Raw genomic sequence first — 12,732 nt, 5'->3', positions numbered from 1 at the left:
CGCAGGCCCTGCTTGGGGAATGAATGGACAGAAGATCTTCCTCTCTGTATATCTGACTTTCTAATAAAAAAAAATTTTTTAAACACAGATTTGGGGGCTAGTGCAGTGGCATAGCTAAGTCTCGTAACTAATTCTCTGTCTGTGGCTCTAGTATCTCATGCTGGTTCTAGTCCCAGCTGTTCTACTTCCCATCCAGCTCCCAATTTGTAGCTTAGGAAAGCAGCAGAGGATGACCTAAGGCTTTGGGACCCTGTACTCATGTGGGAGACCTGGAAGAAGCTTCTGCCTTCTGGCTTTGGACTGGCCCAGCTCAGGCCCTTACAGACATTTGAGGAGTGAGTCGGCAGATGGAAGATTTCTCTTGGTCTTTTCCTTTTTCTCTGCAACTCTGATTTTCAAATATTGGAAAGTCAGATATACAGAGAGGAGCACAGACACAGATCTTCCATCCGCTGGTTCACTCCCCAAGTGGTCAAAACGGCCACAGCTGAGCTAATCTGAAGCTGGGAGCCAGGGGCCTCTTCCAGGTCTCCCACATGGGTGCAAGGTCTCAAGGCTTTGAACCATCCTCTGCTGCTTTTCCAGGCCACAAGCAGGGAGCTGGAAAGGAAGTGGAGCAGCCGGGATAGAAACCAGTGCCCATATATGATGCTGAAGCCTGGAGATGGAGGATTAGCCTGTTGAGCTGTTGCGCAGGCCCCTAGGACAGAGCTCCTAGCGCCTTGCTTGGCACAGAGGCCCATAGCCAGCCAGAGTTGGGTGGCTGGGCACCGCTTGCTTCCGCAGTCCTTTCCATTCAAGTGCAAGTGCTCAGGCCCCAACATCACCCTGCAGTACCTGTTGCTTCCTAGCTCTCAGGGATGGCTGCCTTGAACTTTGTCCTGCTGTTGGCCAAGCTCATGTTTGCTGCACCAGGAGCTGAGAAGTTGCCAGATCCCACTGCTTTGCCAAGGCGCTTCCTGGAAGTGATTTGTTCCTGCACCAAGCACCAGCGGCGAGCGCAGATTCTGCAGGAGGCTGTCAGTTCGGAGCACAGGCAGAGAGGATTTTAATAGCGCTGCAAAAGAGGTCAGCCCTCTCCAGCAGTTTGGAGGCTGCAGGTTTTCCTTGGCTTTGGGGTCCCCAGGCTGGGGAGGCAGAAGGGCTGGGAGTAGTTCTTGGTGAAAGCCCACAGCCACCTCTGTCTTAGTGGAATTCACTGCTTGCTCCCTAGGGCTGACGGGTTTCGGTTCGCTCTGTGGCTCTGGCCCGTTTTCATAGGTCAGACATGCGGTTTGTTTCTGTTGCTTTGCTAAGGCCATTGGGTTGTGTTTCTGGGGCAGTGGCTCAGCAAGGTCCTCACTTCACCATTCCAGAAATGAAAGAGGTGATTTTGGAAAGGGAAAGTGCTTCCCTTCACCTCCCCACTCCCCCCCCCCCCATTCCAGTAAGACAAGGAAATGACTCCAGGACAAATGGACGAAGAAGGGAAAAAAAGGAGGTGTGTGTGTGCAGAACATATCTTGGAAAAGTGTATTTTTTATCTCCATCAGCAGTGCCTCTCCCTTCAAAAGAATTCAGTGTTATATGTCATTCAGAAATAAAGGTCCCAGACCAGGAAGAGTGGTTGGGGGCAGGGACATTGGGGAATTACTGGTGGGAAGAGAGACTTGGGGGGAAGAGGAGCATGATGGGGCACTGATCCTGTTTAAGGGGGCAGAGAGGTGTGGTTAAGCCTAAGAATTTGACAAGAATATGCCTGAGCAAAGGGCCAACCTGAGTTAGAGTAAGCCATGACAAGGGTAGAAGGAGAATACAGTGTTTTCTGAAAAATAAACTTGACCTTGTCAAGGCAAGCAGAAAACTCGAAGTTTTCAGTGGAAACAAGACAATCTGGAACTACACCAAAAAAAAAGGGGGGGGGCTAGAAATCAAACATGGTAGATAGGAATTACCGAGTGAGAGCGCAGCAGTGAGGAAGAACATTAAGTGTGTGGATCACTTTAGTTCACAAATGCAAACATAGAGACTCATATTGGATTTCAAAACGAGAAATCATTTAGCAAGAAATCATTTAGGCAAAATCTGAAAACAAAAGATGAAAAAGTCTAGATGCATTAATAAAAGAATTTTAGAGGAACAATTTTGGCATCAAGAGACAAACACATTTAGGGTGAAAAGAACCGGAAATGCTCCATAGTAAATAAATAAGAAGAAATAACAATAATAAACATATGTACCCCATAAGTGTATCCTCAAAAGATATAAAAAAATTTTAGCTAGAGTGGGTAAACTTGATACAGTATCGATTATATTTGGAGATTTTAGCACAAATATTTTAGGATAGCACAACTCAAGGAGATAAAAAATGTGCAAGTTAGGATATTTGAACAATATAATTAAACTATGTCTGGGTACACACATGTAGACTTAGCACAACCTCCTACACCTAACAGGAAACCTGGGTAAATTTCAAGAAATGAATTACAAAGAAATTACATTCTCCAGTCTTAATGAAATCCAATTAGAATTCAGCAAAAAAGGGAGCGCTAACATGACCCCTGTGCCTAGAGAAAACATTTTAATTATCTCTGGGCCAAAGAGGAAATGACAAGGGAAATTATGAAATATTTAGAACCTAATTACAGCCTGAAAGTATGAAAGTCTGTGCAGAATCACAATATAAAATAAATTTTAATCGGGAAACTAGAAATATTGAAAATAAAAAGTGAAGTGTGTAGCATAAAAAGTGAAAAAAAGAGCAATGGAGTGAATCCACACAAAGGAGAATAAAGGAATAATAAAGAAAATGGCAGACATAAGAAATAGCAACGGGCCCGGCGCGAGAGCATAGTGGTTAAAGTCCTCACCTTGCACACGCCGGGATCCCATATGGATGCCGGTTCATGTCCCAGCGGCCTTGCTTCCCATCCAGCTCCCTGCTTGTGGCCTGGGAAAGCAGTTGAGGACGGCCCAAAGCCTTGGGACCCTGCACCTAGGTAGGAGACCCGGAAGAGCTCCTGGCTCCTGGCTTTGGACTGGCTCAGCTCAAGTTGCAGCTGCTTGGGGAGTGAACCAGCGGATAGAAGATCTTCCGCTCTGACTCTCCTCCTCTCTATATATCTGCCTTTCCAATAAAAATAAATAAATCTTAAAAAAAAAAGAAAGAAAAAAATCACCCCACGAGGCCACTCTAAGCATCCCATCACACATGATGGAGGGACAGGAGGGAACTCCTGAGAAGCAGGTGTGACGGTCACAGCCGGGGGCCACGGGTTCAAGGACAGAGCTTTGCTCAGTGAACCTTTCCTTCACCTTAACCCCATGCCGCTAAGGGCTACACTGTAGCAGCTTCTTTGACCAAGAACTTCATGACAAAATAAAAGCCACTTCATTCCTGCTGCAGAGGATTATATAAATAAATATAAATAATATATTATATATACATATATATGTCACACTTTGTGTATTATTAATGTTTTTCCCCAAAGAGGAGAATCTATGTGCTGTTCAGCTTAAGCCGCTGTGCCACAATGCCAGCCCCTAAAGAAAATCTTTTCAAATGTTTGTTGCACCTTTTGTATCTATGTCTATTCAAGCCTTTTGCTCTTTTTGTTTAAAGCTAGTATGTGCTCTCTGTTTTGAAGATTGATTTATTTTTATTTGAAAGGCAGATTCGAGAGAGAAGGAGAGACAGAGAGAGAGAGAGAGAGAGAGGTCTTTCATCTGCTGGTTCGCTCTCTAAATGGCCACAATGGCTAAGACTAAGCTGATCTGAAGTCAAGATCCAGGAGCCTCTTCCAGGTCTCCCACGTGGATACAGGATCCCGAGGACCTAAGCCGTCCTCTGCTGCTTTCCCAGGCCGGAAGCAGGGAGCTGAGTGGGAAGTGGAGCAGCTGGGACACAAACCAGAACTCATTAGCCGGTAAAGGATCAGCCTGTTGTGCCACCGTGCTGCCCTTCCCTTTTGCGCATTTTAACATCAGGTTTTGGGGGGCCAGCACGGTGGCACAGCACAGTCAGGTACTGCTTGTGACTTGGTATCCCATTTCAGAGCCCTAGTTTGTGTCTCTGCCTCTCTGCTTCCGGTCCAGCGTTGTCGGTAATGCGCCCCAGGGAAAGCAGCATGGCGTGCCCCAAGGCCTTGGGCCTCTGCCATCCGTGTGGACACCTGCATGGTCATCAAGGGCTCTTGGCCTGGCCCCACCCTCAGCCGTTGCGGCCGTCTGCGGGAGTGGGGCCAGCAGAAGGGACTCCCCCGCCCCCGTCACTGCTTTGTTTCAAATAGATCTTACCCCGCCCCCCCACCAAAAACCTTACAAAACGAACTCTGGCTTTTGCTACAGTTGGGTTGTAGTTCTTCCTGGAAGCCACACCCCCACTCCTCCTGACACAGCAGCGTGGTTGGCTAAGGTTTTCTTCCTGGCTGCCCCTGAATTCTTTGTTCTTGGCTCTGCCTCTCTGCATCTTCGACGCCCACTTGGGAACCCTTCCCTTGTGTCCCCTGCTGGCGTTCATGTGGCCTGGGACAGGTTGGTAGCCGCCTAGTCGCTGCTCCTCCCTACAGCCCTGCTGTTGGCCTGGGACAAAGGTTTCTAGCACCAGGGGGCCAAGAAAGCTTCAACTTCACAAAGCTAAGCAACAGTACAGACATCACCTACACAACCTCTGCCTGCCCCCACCAAGGTAGGGTGTCTTTTGTCCAAATCTGAGCACCACCCCTCTCAAGCTGGGCTGGCTCCGCCTTCCCAGGTTCACACACAACACAGTGATTTGTTATTGTCCAGCCAAGCTCTAAGGCAAATCTGTGAACTCCTCCGGATCCTGCTGGGCCCCTACTGGCCTTTGTTTCCGCCTCAATTCTCCCACCTAAGGTAGACCTCCCACCCCGTCATCGTTCTCCAGCTTAAGAGCACCCAGGAAGACAGGAAGTTCTAGGCCAAAGCTGGTGACAGTCCTCTCCTTGCCAGAAGTGTGGTCTCTTGGTGGGAGAGTGGGGGGAGGGGGGGAGGGCACGCGTATGTTCCTGCATTCTGCCAAGAACTAAGGGAACAGGCGCTGTGTCCGGAGGCCTGTCATCCGCTTCCTCTACACAAAGGCGGTGGATTGGAACAGGTTGGGGGTTGGGGGGTGCCTGCCTGGCTGAGGTTGGAGGTCCTCTCTGCTGGGGACCCACACAAGCAACGTAGACCAAAGGGGGACTGGCAAGGAAGGCTTGGGCAGCCGGGGTGGGCAGGGCTGGGGATGGCAGGAGGTGAGGTTTGGGGAAATCAGCCTGACATTGACCTCAACAGCCCTGGATAAAGCAGGTGGTTTACTGTGGGGAGCGGCTGACCCCACGTGTATGTTAGGTGGTCACAAGATGGCGGCTGGCCGAGGGCCAGGTGGTGGGATTTGTTTCCCCAGCAGGTAAACAGGATAGGCTAGTTCCCCCACTGTGATTGCTGGCCTATCAGATAGCGCCGTGGACCACGGGCAGAAGTGATTGGTGGAAAAACGATATAAAAGTAGCCGGTAAAAGCTGGACTTGGATGGACGGACGAAGACGGATGAAGATGGGGGACAGGGCACTGGAACGGATGGACAGTAGAAGACTGCGGGGCGACGCAGAGACTGGGGAATGAAGCAGAGAGTACCGGAAGAAATGTGGGAAGAAGGGTGGCAGAAAACAGGAGGAAGGGTGGCGGAAGAAGCGGGTAGGAAAGCTTAAACAAACGGGGACAGGAGCAGCGGAGAAAAGGTTTTTAAACACAGTCATTTTTGCCAGTTTTTCCCCGGACCTCCAAGAGTATGACTCGGCGTTTTTAGTGTTGCTGCTGCTGCTGAGCAGCGGCGACAGTTTACACCACTTTTCCCCCAGCTTCTCCTTTCTGTTGACTTGCACCCACTAGACCAGGGCAAAAGCAGCACCAGGGCAGCCCGTGTCCACCCAGGGCTTCTTGGGGCTGGAACACTGGTGTGCTCTGAAGCCCCATTCCAGTGAAGCCATCCCCTGTTCCCAGCCCCGCCACCTGCCTCTGCCAGGGCCGGCTCAGCATGGACACCTGACCCTCAGAGTTCTGTCGTTGTAGGTTCCCAGGGTGGGGAGCCATCCTCACCCTGATTTGGTGCTTTGGGAAGGGGCTGAGGACTTGGTCTCCCACCAACCCCCTCTGCCTCCCACCCCAGTGTGCTTGGTGCCCCCTGGTGGAAATATTCTGAACTGCAGGTTGAATCTGCACTTCTCTGTCTTGGTTGGCTTTAGGGATTATCCTGCATCCCTGGCTGAGAGCCTGCTCCTTCTTCGTGGAGGTAAAACTTGGCTTTTCAAGCTTCAGAAGATGCTTTTGTCCCTTGCAAAGGATGGAAGGACTGTAGTCGTCGTAACGCCCAGGGTAATAGGAGTGGTTTCCCCCTTTGTCTCTCCCCTTCCCCCAGAAACAAGAATAGCAAATTTGGAAGCAATGAGTTCACCCAAATTTCCCTAAACCTTGATCCTGCCCACCCTGATCCACCATGTAGTCATTATAAAAAATAAAACTTATATATATATAAAATTGGCATTTTTATAAGGGTCTTCAAAAAGTTCATGGGAATGCAAATCATGGGGAAAAAATTGGGAGCCAGCGCTGTGGCTTAGTGGATTGGCAGTTGCATGTGAGGCTGGGATCCCATATCAGACAACCCATCCTAGCTCTGACTGCTCTGCCTTCGATCCAGCTCCCTGCAAATGTGCCTGGAAAAGCAGTGGAAGATGGCCCAAGTGTTTGGGACCCTGCTCCCACATGGGAGTCCAAGATGGAATTCTTAGCCCTGGACCAGCCCTGGCTGTTGTGTTCATTTGGGGAGTGAACCAGCAGATGGATTTAAAAAAATCTCCCTCTTTCCCTGTCCTTCTGCCTTTCAAATAAATGTCTGAGAGAGAGAGAGAGAGAGAGAGAGAGAGAAATAGCATGGATTTCCATTTTTTTTAATACCAAAATAAGCTTATCTCTAATTCCATTTTCCAGAAACATTTTGAACTGAAAGATCACTCTTCGTATGCAGCAGGCAGGGTGGGAAAAAATAGACTTTGTCTAAATAAAGCAAATGTGCGCTGTGGGGGCATTGACAATGCCCTGCCCTAAGGTGACGCGGGGACCCTACTTCCTCCTGGAGCCTTGGAAGTGCCCTGTGATTGGCCCTTTACCGCATGCCTCGGGCGTGTAAGCTGATTGGACAGGATTGAGAGATAAGCCAGGGGCCTTGGGGAGGGGGGAGGGAGGTCTTCTGCGTAACGGAATTAACGGAAGGCTTCTGGGCAACAGATTTAACGGATAGGATGGATGTAGAAGCCGGGGGCTTCTGGTTTCAACAAAGCGCCTCTGAAACGTCCTCCAGTGTCGGGTGATTTCTTCTGCAGGACGGGAGACCCCGATAGTGTGCCACAGATCGTCTTCTAGATTTTTCTCTATTTTGGAAGCCATCAGCGGTTTCAGCATTTTTCCACAACGGCCATGTCCAGGGCATGCACAGAACAGAATTTTCAAAGAGACCACCTGGGGTCATCTGCCTTGATTCTGTGTCTTGAAGCTTGTGGCTGTGCGAAGCTACGAGGAGAGGAGACACAAGCAATCCTGTCTGGGGCTTTGCATTTTCCGCTTTAAGGCACTCTAAAAACAAAGGTTCCCCTGCAAGCGCTGTAACGCCATAGGTTGCACTACGCTCTTGTGGCCACGAGAGGGCGTGCTGTGTTCTCGCGCCTTCCTTTGCCCCCTGCACACCTGCTGAGATGAATACCATGCTCCATTGGGAAGAGGGAGAGGGAGACAGACAGATGGTTCACTCTTCAAATGGCCACAATGACCAGGGCTGGCTAGGCTGAACCCAGGAGCCTTGAGCTCCATGTGGGTCTCACGTGTGTCGCAGTATCTTCCGTGGCTGTCCCAGGCTCATAGGCAGAGAGCTGGGTGGAGAGTGGAGCAGCCAGGGCTGCAGGGCGACTCACACAGGGTGCTGGCTTTGGCTTGACCCAGCCCCAGCTACTACTGTGGGTGTCTGGGCACCCCCAAACACTCTATGTGTCACTTCAAATAAAAGTGAGTTAAAGTGTAACAGTGTCTGTTCTGGAGGACTACACAAAGCTAGCTTATAAGAAGTTTATAAGATCTGTTTATAAGAAGCTAGGAGTCGAACTATATCCAGGTTACCCGGATGACTGGATATGAGTGCAGGAGCCGATCACGTGGATCATCAGTGCCCTGCTCAGGGATGCCGGTCACCGCAGGCAGTGACTGCACCACAGCACTGGCCCCTGCCCTGTGCTTCCACACTGCTGTGGTTTGAATATGGCTTGTGTGTCCTCCATGACATACACTGACTCTGCTGAACATCAAGAAACTAAAAAGATTTTAAGAGTGCATGGACGAAAACACGAATTTTCTAAGCACCTCATTCTTCCCCTAAAATCTTCCAGGTCATGAACCGTTATGTCACTGTCTCTTGCCCAGCTCCTCCAACCCATACCTCAGGTTAAACTACACCTGTTAACTCTTCAGCTCATTTCCATCCTTTATACAATTGTTTACTTTAGCAAGTTAGCATGTTCTAGACACATAGTAGGGCCTGGTGTGATGGCTTATTGGCTAAATCCTCGCCTTACTTGTGCCAGAATCCCATATAGGTACCGGTTCATGTCCTAGCTGCTCCACTTCCCATCCAGCTCCCTACCTGTGGCCTGGGAAAGCAGTAGAAGATGGCTCAAAGCCTTGGGATCCTGCACCTGCGTGGGAGACCTGGAAGAGGTTCCTTCCTGGCTTCAGATCGGCTCAGCTTTGGCTGTTGCAGCTACCGGGGAAGTGAACCAGCAGACAGAAGATCTTTCTCTGTGTCTCTCCTGCCTTTCCAATAAAAAAATCTTTAAAAAATTTTACATAGTAAATATTACCTACTATTCAGGACATTTCAAGTGCTTTACTGCCTTAGATCTAAGAAAAAAATAAATCTGAACTTTTACAAATGTATTTACTGAATGCATTTGAGAGACTGAACAGAGAGAGGGACAGAATGACCACTTGCTGTGGTAATTATACCACAATTACCTGTGATAGCCGGGGTTGGGCCAGGCTGAAGAAGGCAACTGGGCATTCAGTCCAGGACTCCCACGTGGGAGGCAGAAACTTGAACCATCATCAAGGCCTCCCAGGGCGCACATTACCAGGAAGCTGGGATCTGGAGCTGCAGCCAGGGATGAAAATCAGGCCCCCCCAGTGGAGCGGGGGTGGGGGAGTGGGGAGGAGTGGGGGATGGGACCGGTTAGGGTTGGCTTTTAATTAGCATTTTAACAGCTGGGCTAAACACCTGCCTCTGCCTTAAACCTTAACACTTAATTCCGGGCTTAGAAATAGAGCACAATGACTAAAGCCTTGGGTTAAACTACTGCTTGAAAAACTAGCATCTCCTATGAGCACCTGCTGCTCCCCTTCTGATCCAGCCCCCTGCTAATGCGCCTGGCAAGGCAGCAGCAGACGGTGCAGGTGCTTAGGCTCTGGTACCTACCTGGGAGACCTGGAAGAGGTTCCTGGCTTCAGAATGGCCCAGCACCAGCCTTTGCCATTTAGGGAGTGAACCAGCAGGTAGGAGACCATCTCTCCCTCTCAGAAACACGAATGCTTTTATGCATCAGAATACAGCAAATACAATCAAAAGGGAAGTTTTTTTCTTCTTTTATTTTTTAGCAAATGTAATCGTCCTCCATTATTGACAAGACATTTGAAATGACCAAAAGCTCATCCATCTCCTTTCACTACAAAAGTCGAGAGACCTCAGGGACCAGACGATCTCACACAATCTTCCGCTTGCTCACTCAGCCCTTCCAAGGCGCGTGGTCCTCCTTCATGGCCTTCACAAACCAGTCCTGGTCCAGGCCCGGCTCTGAGTCGCTCGTGTCACTCGTCTCTACTGCCAGCAGCTTCGAGTAGTTGATGCTACGTTCCTGGGACAGCTTGGGCTGGACAGCCAAGTACAGGGCCAGCCAGAGCAGCAGCAGCAGACAGCAGGCCTGGTAGAGCGTGGCCAGGCCGAAGCGCATCACCACAAAACCCCCGATGAAGCTGCCCAGGCTACAGCCGCCTCCATACAGGTGCTCCCGGAACATGCCGCTCAGGGGTCTCTCCGTGCCCAAGGTAGCCATGTCCTGGAGGGAGGCACCCACAGCCCACCAGAGTGCCCCACTGCTGAATGCGCTCAGGGCCTGTGCGGGGAGCACGGACCACCAGCTCCATAGAAATGAGTAGTAGAGCAGCTGCCCAGCAAGGCAGGCTAGCCCCAGCCCCACGGCGCCCGCCCTGGAGACCTTGCCCAGCAACACTGACTTCCAGGGATGCAGCGCCATCTCACCCAGCAGGCCCAGGGCAAACGCCAAGGCCATGACCAGCTCACTACTGCCATGGTCCCTCATGTGCCAGAACAGGAAGTTCTGTACGGTGCTGGCCACGGCACCCAGCAGGATGACGGTGAGGGCCAGGAGGATGAAGCGGGGGGCGCCCCCCACCAGAGACAGGGCTTTGAGGGTCCTGGGGCGGGACTCCTGCGGGAGGCACTTGGGGATGGGGATGGCAAGGCTCACCAGCAAGGCCACCAGGCTGACCGCCGAGTAGCTGTAGAAATGCACAGCCCCCTGAGGGCCGCCCGCTTCCAGGAAACAGCCCAGCTGCCCCACCAGGGCCGTGATGCTGCACGCACCTGCCACCAGGCCCAGCGACCTCCACATCCATAGGCTTTTGTAGCGGTCAGTGGCGTCCACAAACTCCAGGTGCTCGAAGAGGCTGTCGTCGACCACCGGCTCCAGGGGCGCCGTCAGCAGCTCCCACAGCACCACGGAGCCCAGGGAGAGGACGAAAGTCCACCGCAGTCCTTCCCAGTGGTGGTCAAGGGCCTGGCCCTCCTCTGCGGTGGCTGACATGTTGCTGATGACTGTACTCCCCGGCTCCGAGGCGTCACCTGGCACCAAAGCCAGGGCAGTGTTCACCACCTCGAGGGCACCGCCCCAGGCGTGGGCGTTCTCCTCTACAGCCATAGGATCCGGGAGGACGACTCGGGTTGTGGTTCTGGTTTCTGCCACTGAGCCTGTTGGGTGGCCAGGGGGACCTTGGAAGGTATCCTGGGCATTCCCGTCAAGTCCGCCCAGGCCAGGGCTCCTCCTGTGGGACAGGTGCGGCACCTCTGCTGGGTGGCTCCCCGGGACCAATGAGGACTCCAGGTTATGCGAAGTGAAGTTCAAGGAGACCGTGATCTCCAGCGGTTGGGCTGTGACGGTGGTGATACGGTGGCTTTCAACAATACAAGGGTTCAATCCCAGCTCCTGGGGCATAGGCGGCACCAGGACCACCAACAGGCTGGCTCCCATGGAGCCCAGCAGGGAGCTGGTCAGCAGCGCCCTCCTCTTCTGGTACCTCTGCGCCACGAAGGCACAGAAGGGGGCCCAGAAGGCGGCCACCAGGTGCTTGGTACCCATGAGCACGCCCACCCAGGGCGCGGCCAGGCCCAGCTGCCGCAGGTACAGGGTCAGAAACGGAGTCACCGAGCCATCTCGGACCCCACACACCACCTGGAAGAGCCTGGCCACCGCCAGCGCCCTGCTGACGTCCCACTGGGGGTTGGCGTTCATGGCTGCTCCGTCTCCCGTCAGCCGCGAGCCGGCGGCGGAAAGCGGAGCTGGAGGCGGAGGAAAAGCAGCAGCGACGGTGGGCAAGGCCGAAAAGGGCGGCGCCCCATGCCCCCTCCCCCGACTCGGGGAGGAAGAAGGCTCGCGGGATCCGGGATCCGGGATCCGGGATCCGGTTCCGAGCGAGTAGCGGCTGCCTCGGGCGGCGCCTCCGCCCCCGCGTCCAGCCGCCTCCGCCCCCGCGTCCAGCCGCCGGCCCGGAAGTCGCCCCGCCTCGAGGAGGCGCGGCCGCTGTGGAAAGGCCAGGCCGACGCACCTGTAGGATGCACCTGCCGCACGCCCAGCGGATGCTGCGCCAAACCTGCGCTCCCTAGGGCGCAGGTGCGCGTCCTGTTGTGGCTTCTTGCTTGGAACAAGCGAGACCGTGGTGATGAGAGGTGGGAGGTCAGAGTGGAGGAGGAGCAAGTGCGGTATGATGCTGTCCACGGACTCCCTCCCTCTTCAGATCTTTCCCCCCCAAACGCTCCCCGACTCAGAACCAGAGGTCCACTCTGAGACTGCAAACCCTCCAGGCGGGCGACACACACTCCCTCCCCTGCTTCCTTTCCCTCCTGCAGCTAATGCTGGCTGATATTCCCCCGTATTTATCTACGGTAGTGCATTTCCTAGACGGGAGCTGTCCCTGGAAGAGGCTTGACCTTGGGCGGTGATGTTCTTCAGCATGGAAAACCTCCTAAAGAGGGCTAGCAGTTAAGCATAGTTTTTGAATGGCTGCTAGGTGCCTAAGGGTGGGTCAGCCATGCCGTCAGGGGGTCTCCCCTCCTCCCTGACTAGAGGCAGTTAGTTAGCATTGGCCAGAAAAGAGCCTTGTGTCACGGTATATTAAGCCACTGCCTGACATGCCTGGGGATGGGGGGAGGGTCCCTGTGAGCATAGGTTGGAGTCCAGAATGTTCCATGTCTTCTCCAGGTCTTTGCTGATGTGCGTGGGAAAGCGGTGGGAGATGGTTGGGTCCTGGCTTCAGCCTGGCTGTTGTGGTCACTGGCGGGATAAAACAGCAGATGGAAGATTCCATTTCCTTCTCTTACGTCTACAGTTCAAATAAAATAAACCTTGAAGCACCTTCACA

The 12,732-nt window shown here is 52.6% G+C and overlaps 1 protein-coding gene across 1 annotated transcript; it reads right to left on the bottom strand.

Moving 5' to 3' along the window:
• Positions 1 to 9,797: 9,797 nt before the first annotated feature.
• Positions 9,798 to 11,680, bottom strand: MFSD6L (major facilitator superfamily domain containing 6 like). The gene has a single exon (XM_004594751.2). The coding sequence runs from the start codon at positions 11,604 to 11,606 to the stop codon at positions 9,804 to 9,806; it is 1,803 nt and encodes a 600-aa protein (XP_004594808.2). The 5' UTR covers positions 11,607 to 11,680; the 3' UTR covers positions 9,798 to 9,803.
• Between the last annotated feature and the right edge of the window lie 1,052 nt (positions 11,681 to 12,732).

The sequence above is a fragment of the Ochotona princeps genome, chromosome 17 (genome assembly GCF_030435755.1).
Source record: "Ochotona princeps isolate mOchPri1 chromosome 17, mOchPri1.hap1, whole genome shotgun sequence".
NCBI lineage: Eukaryota > Metazoa > Chordata > Mammalia > Lagomorpha > Ochotonidae > Ochotona > Ochotona princeps.
This window is presented reverse-complemented; position numbering and strand designations above follow the sequence as displayed.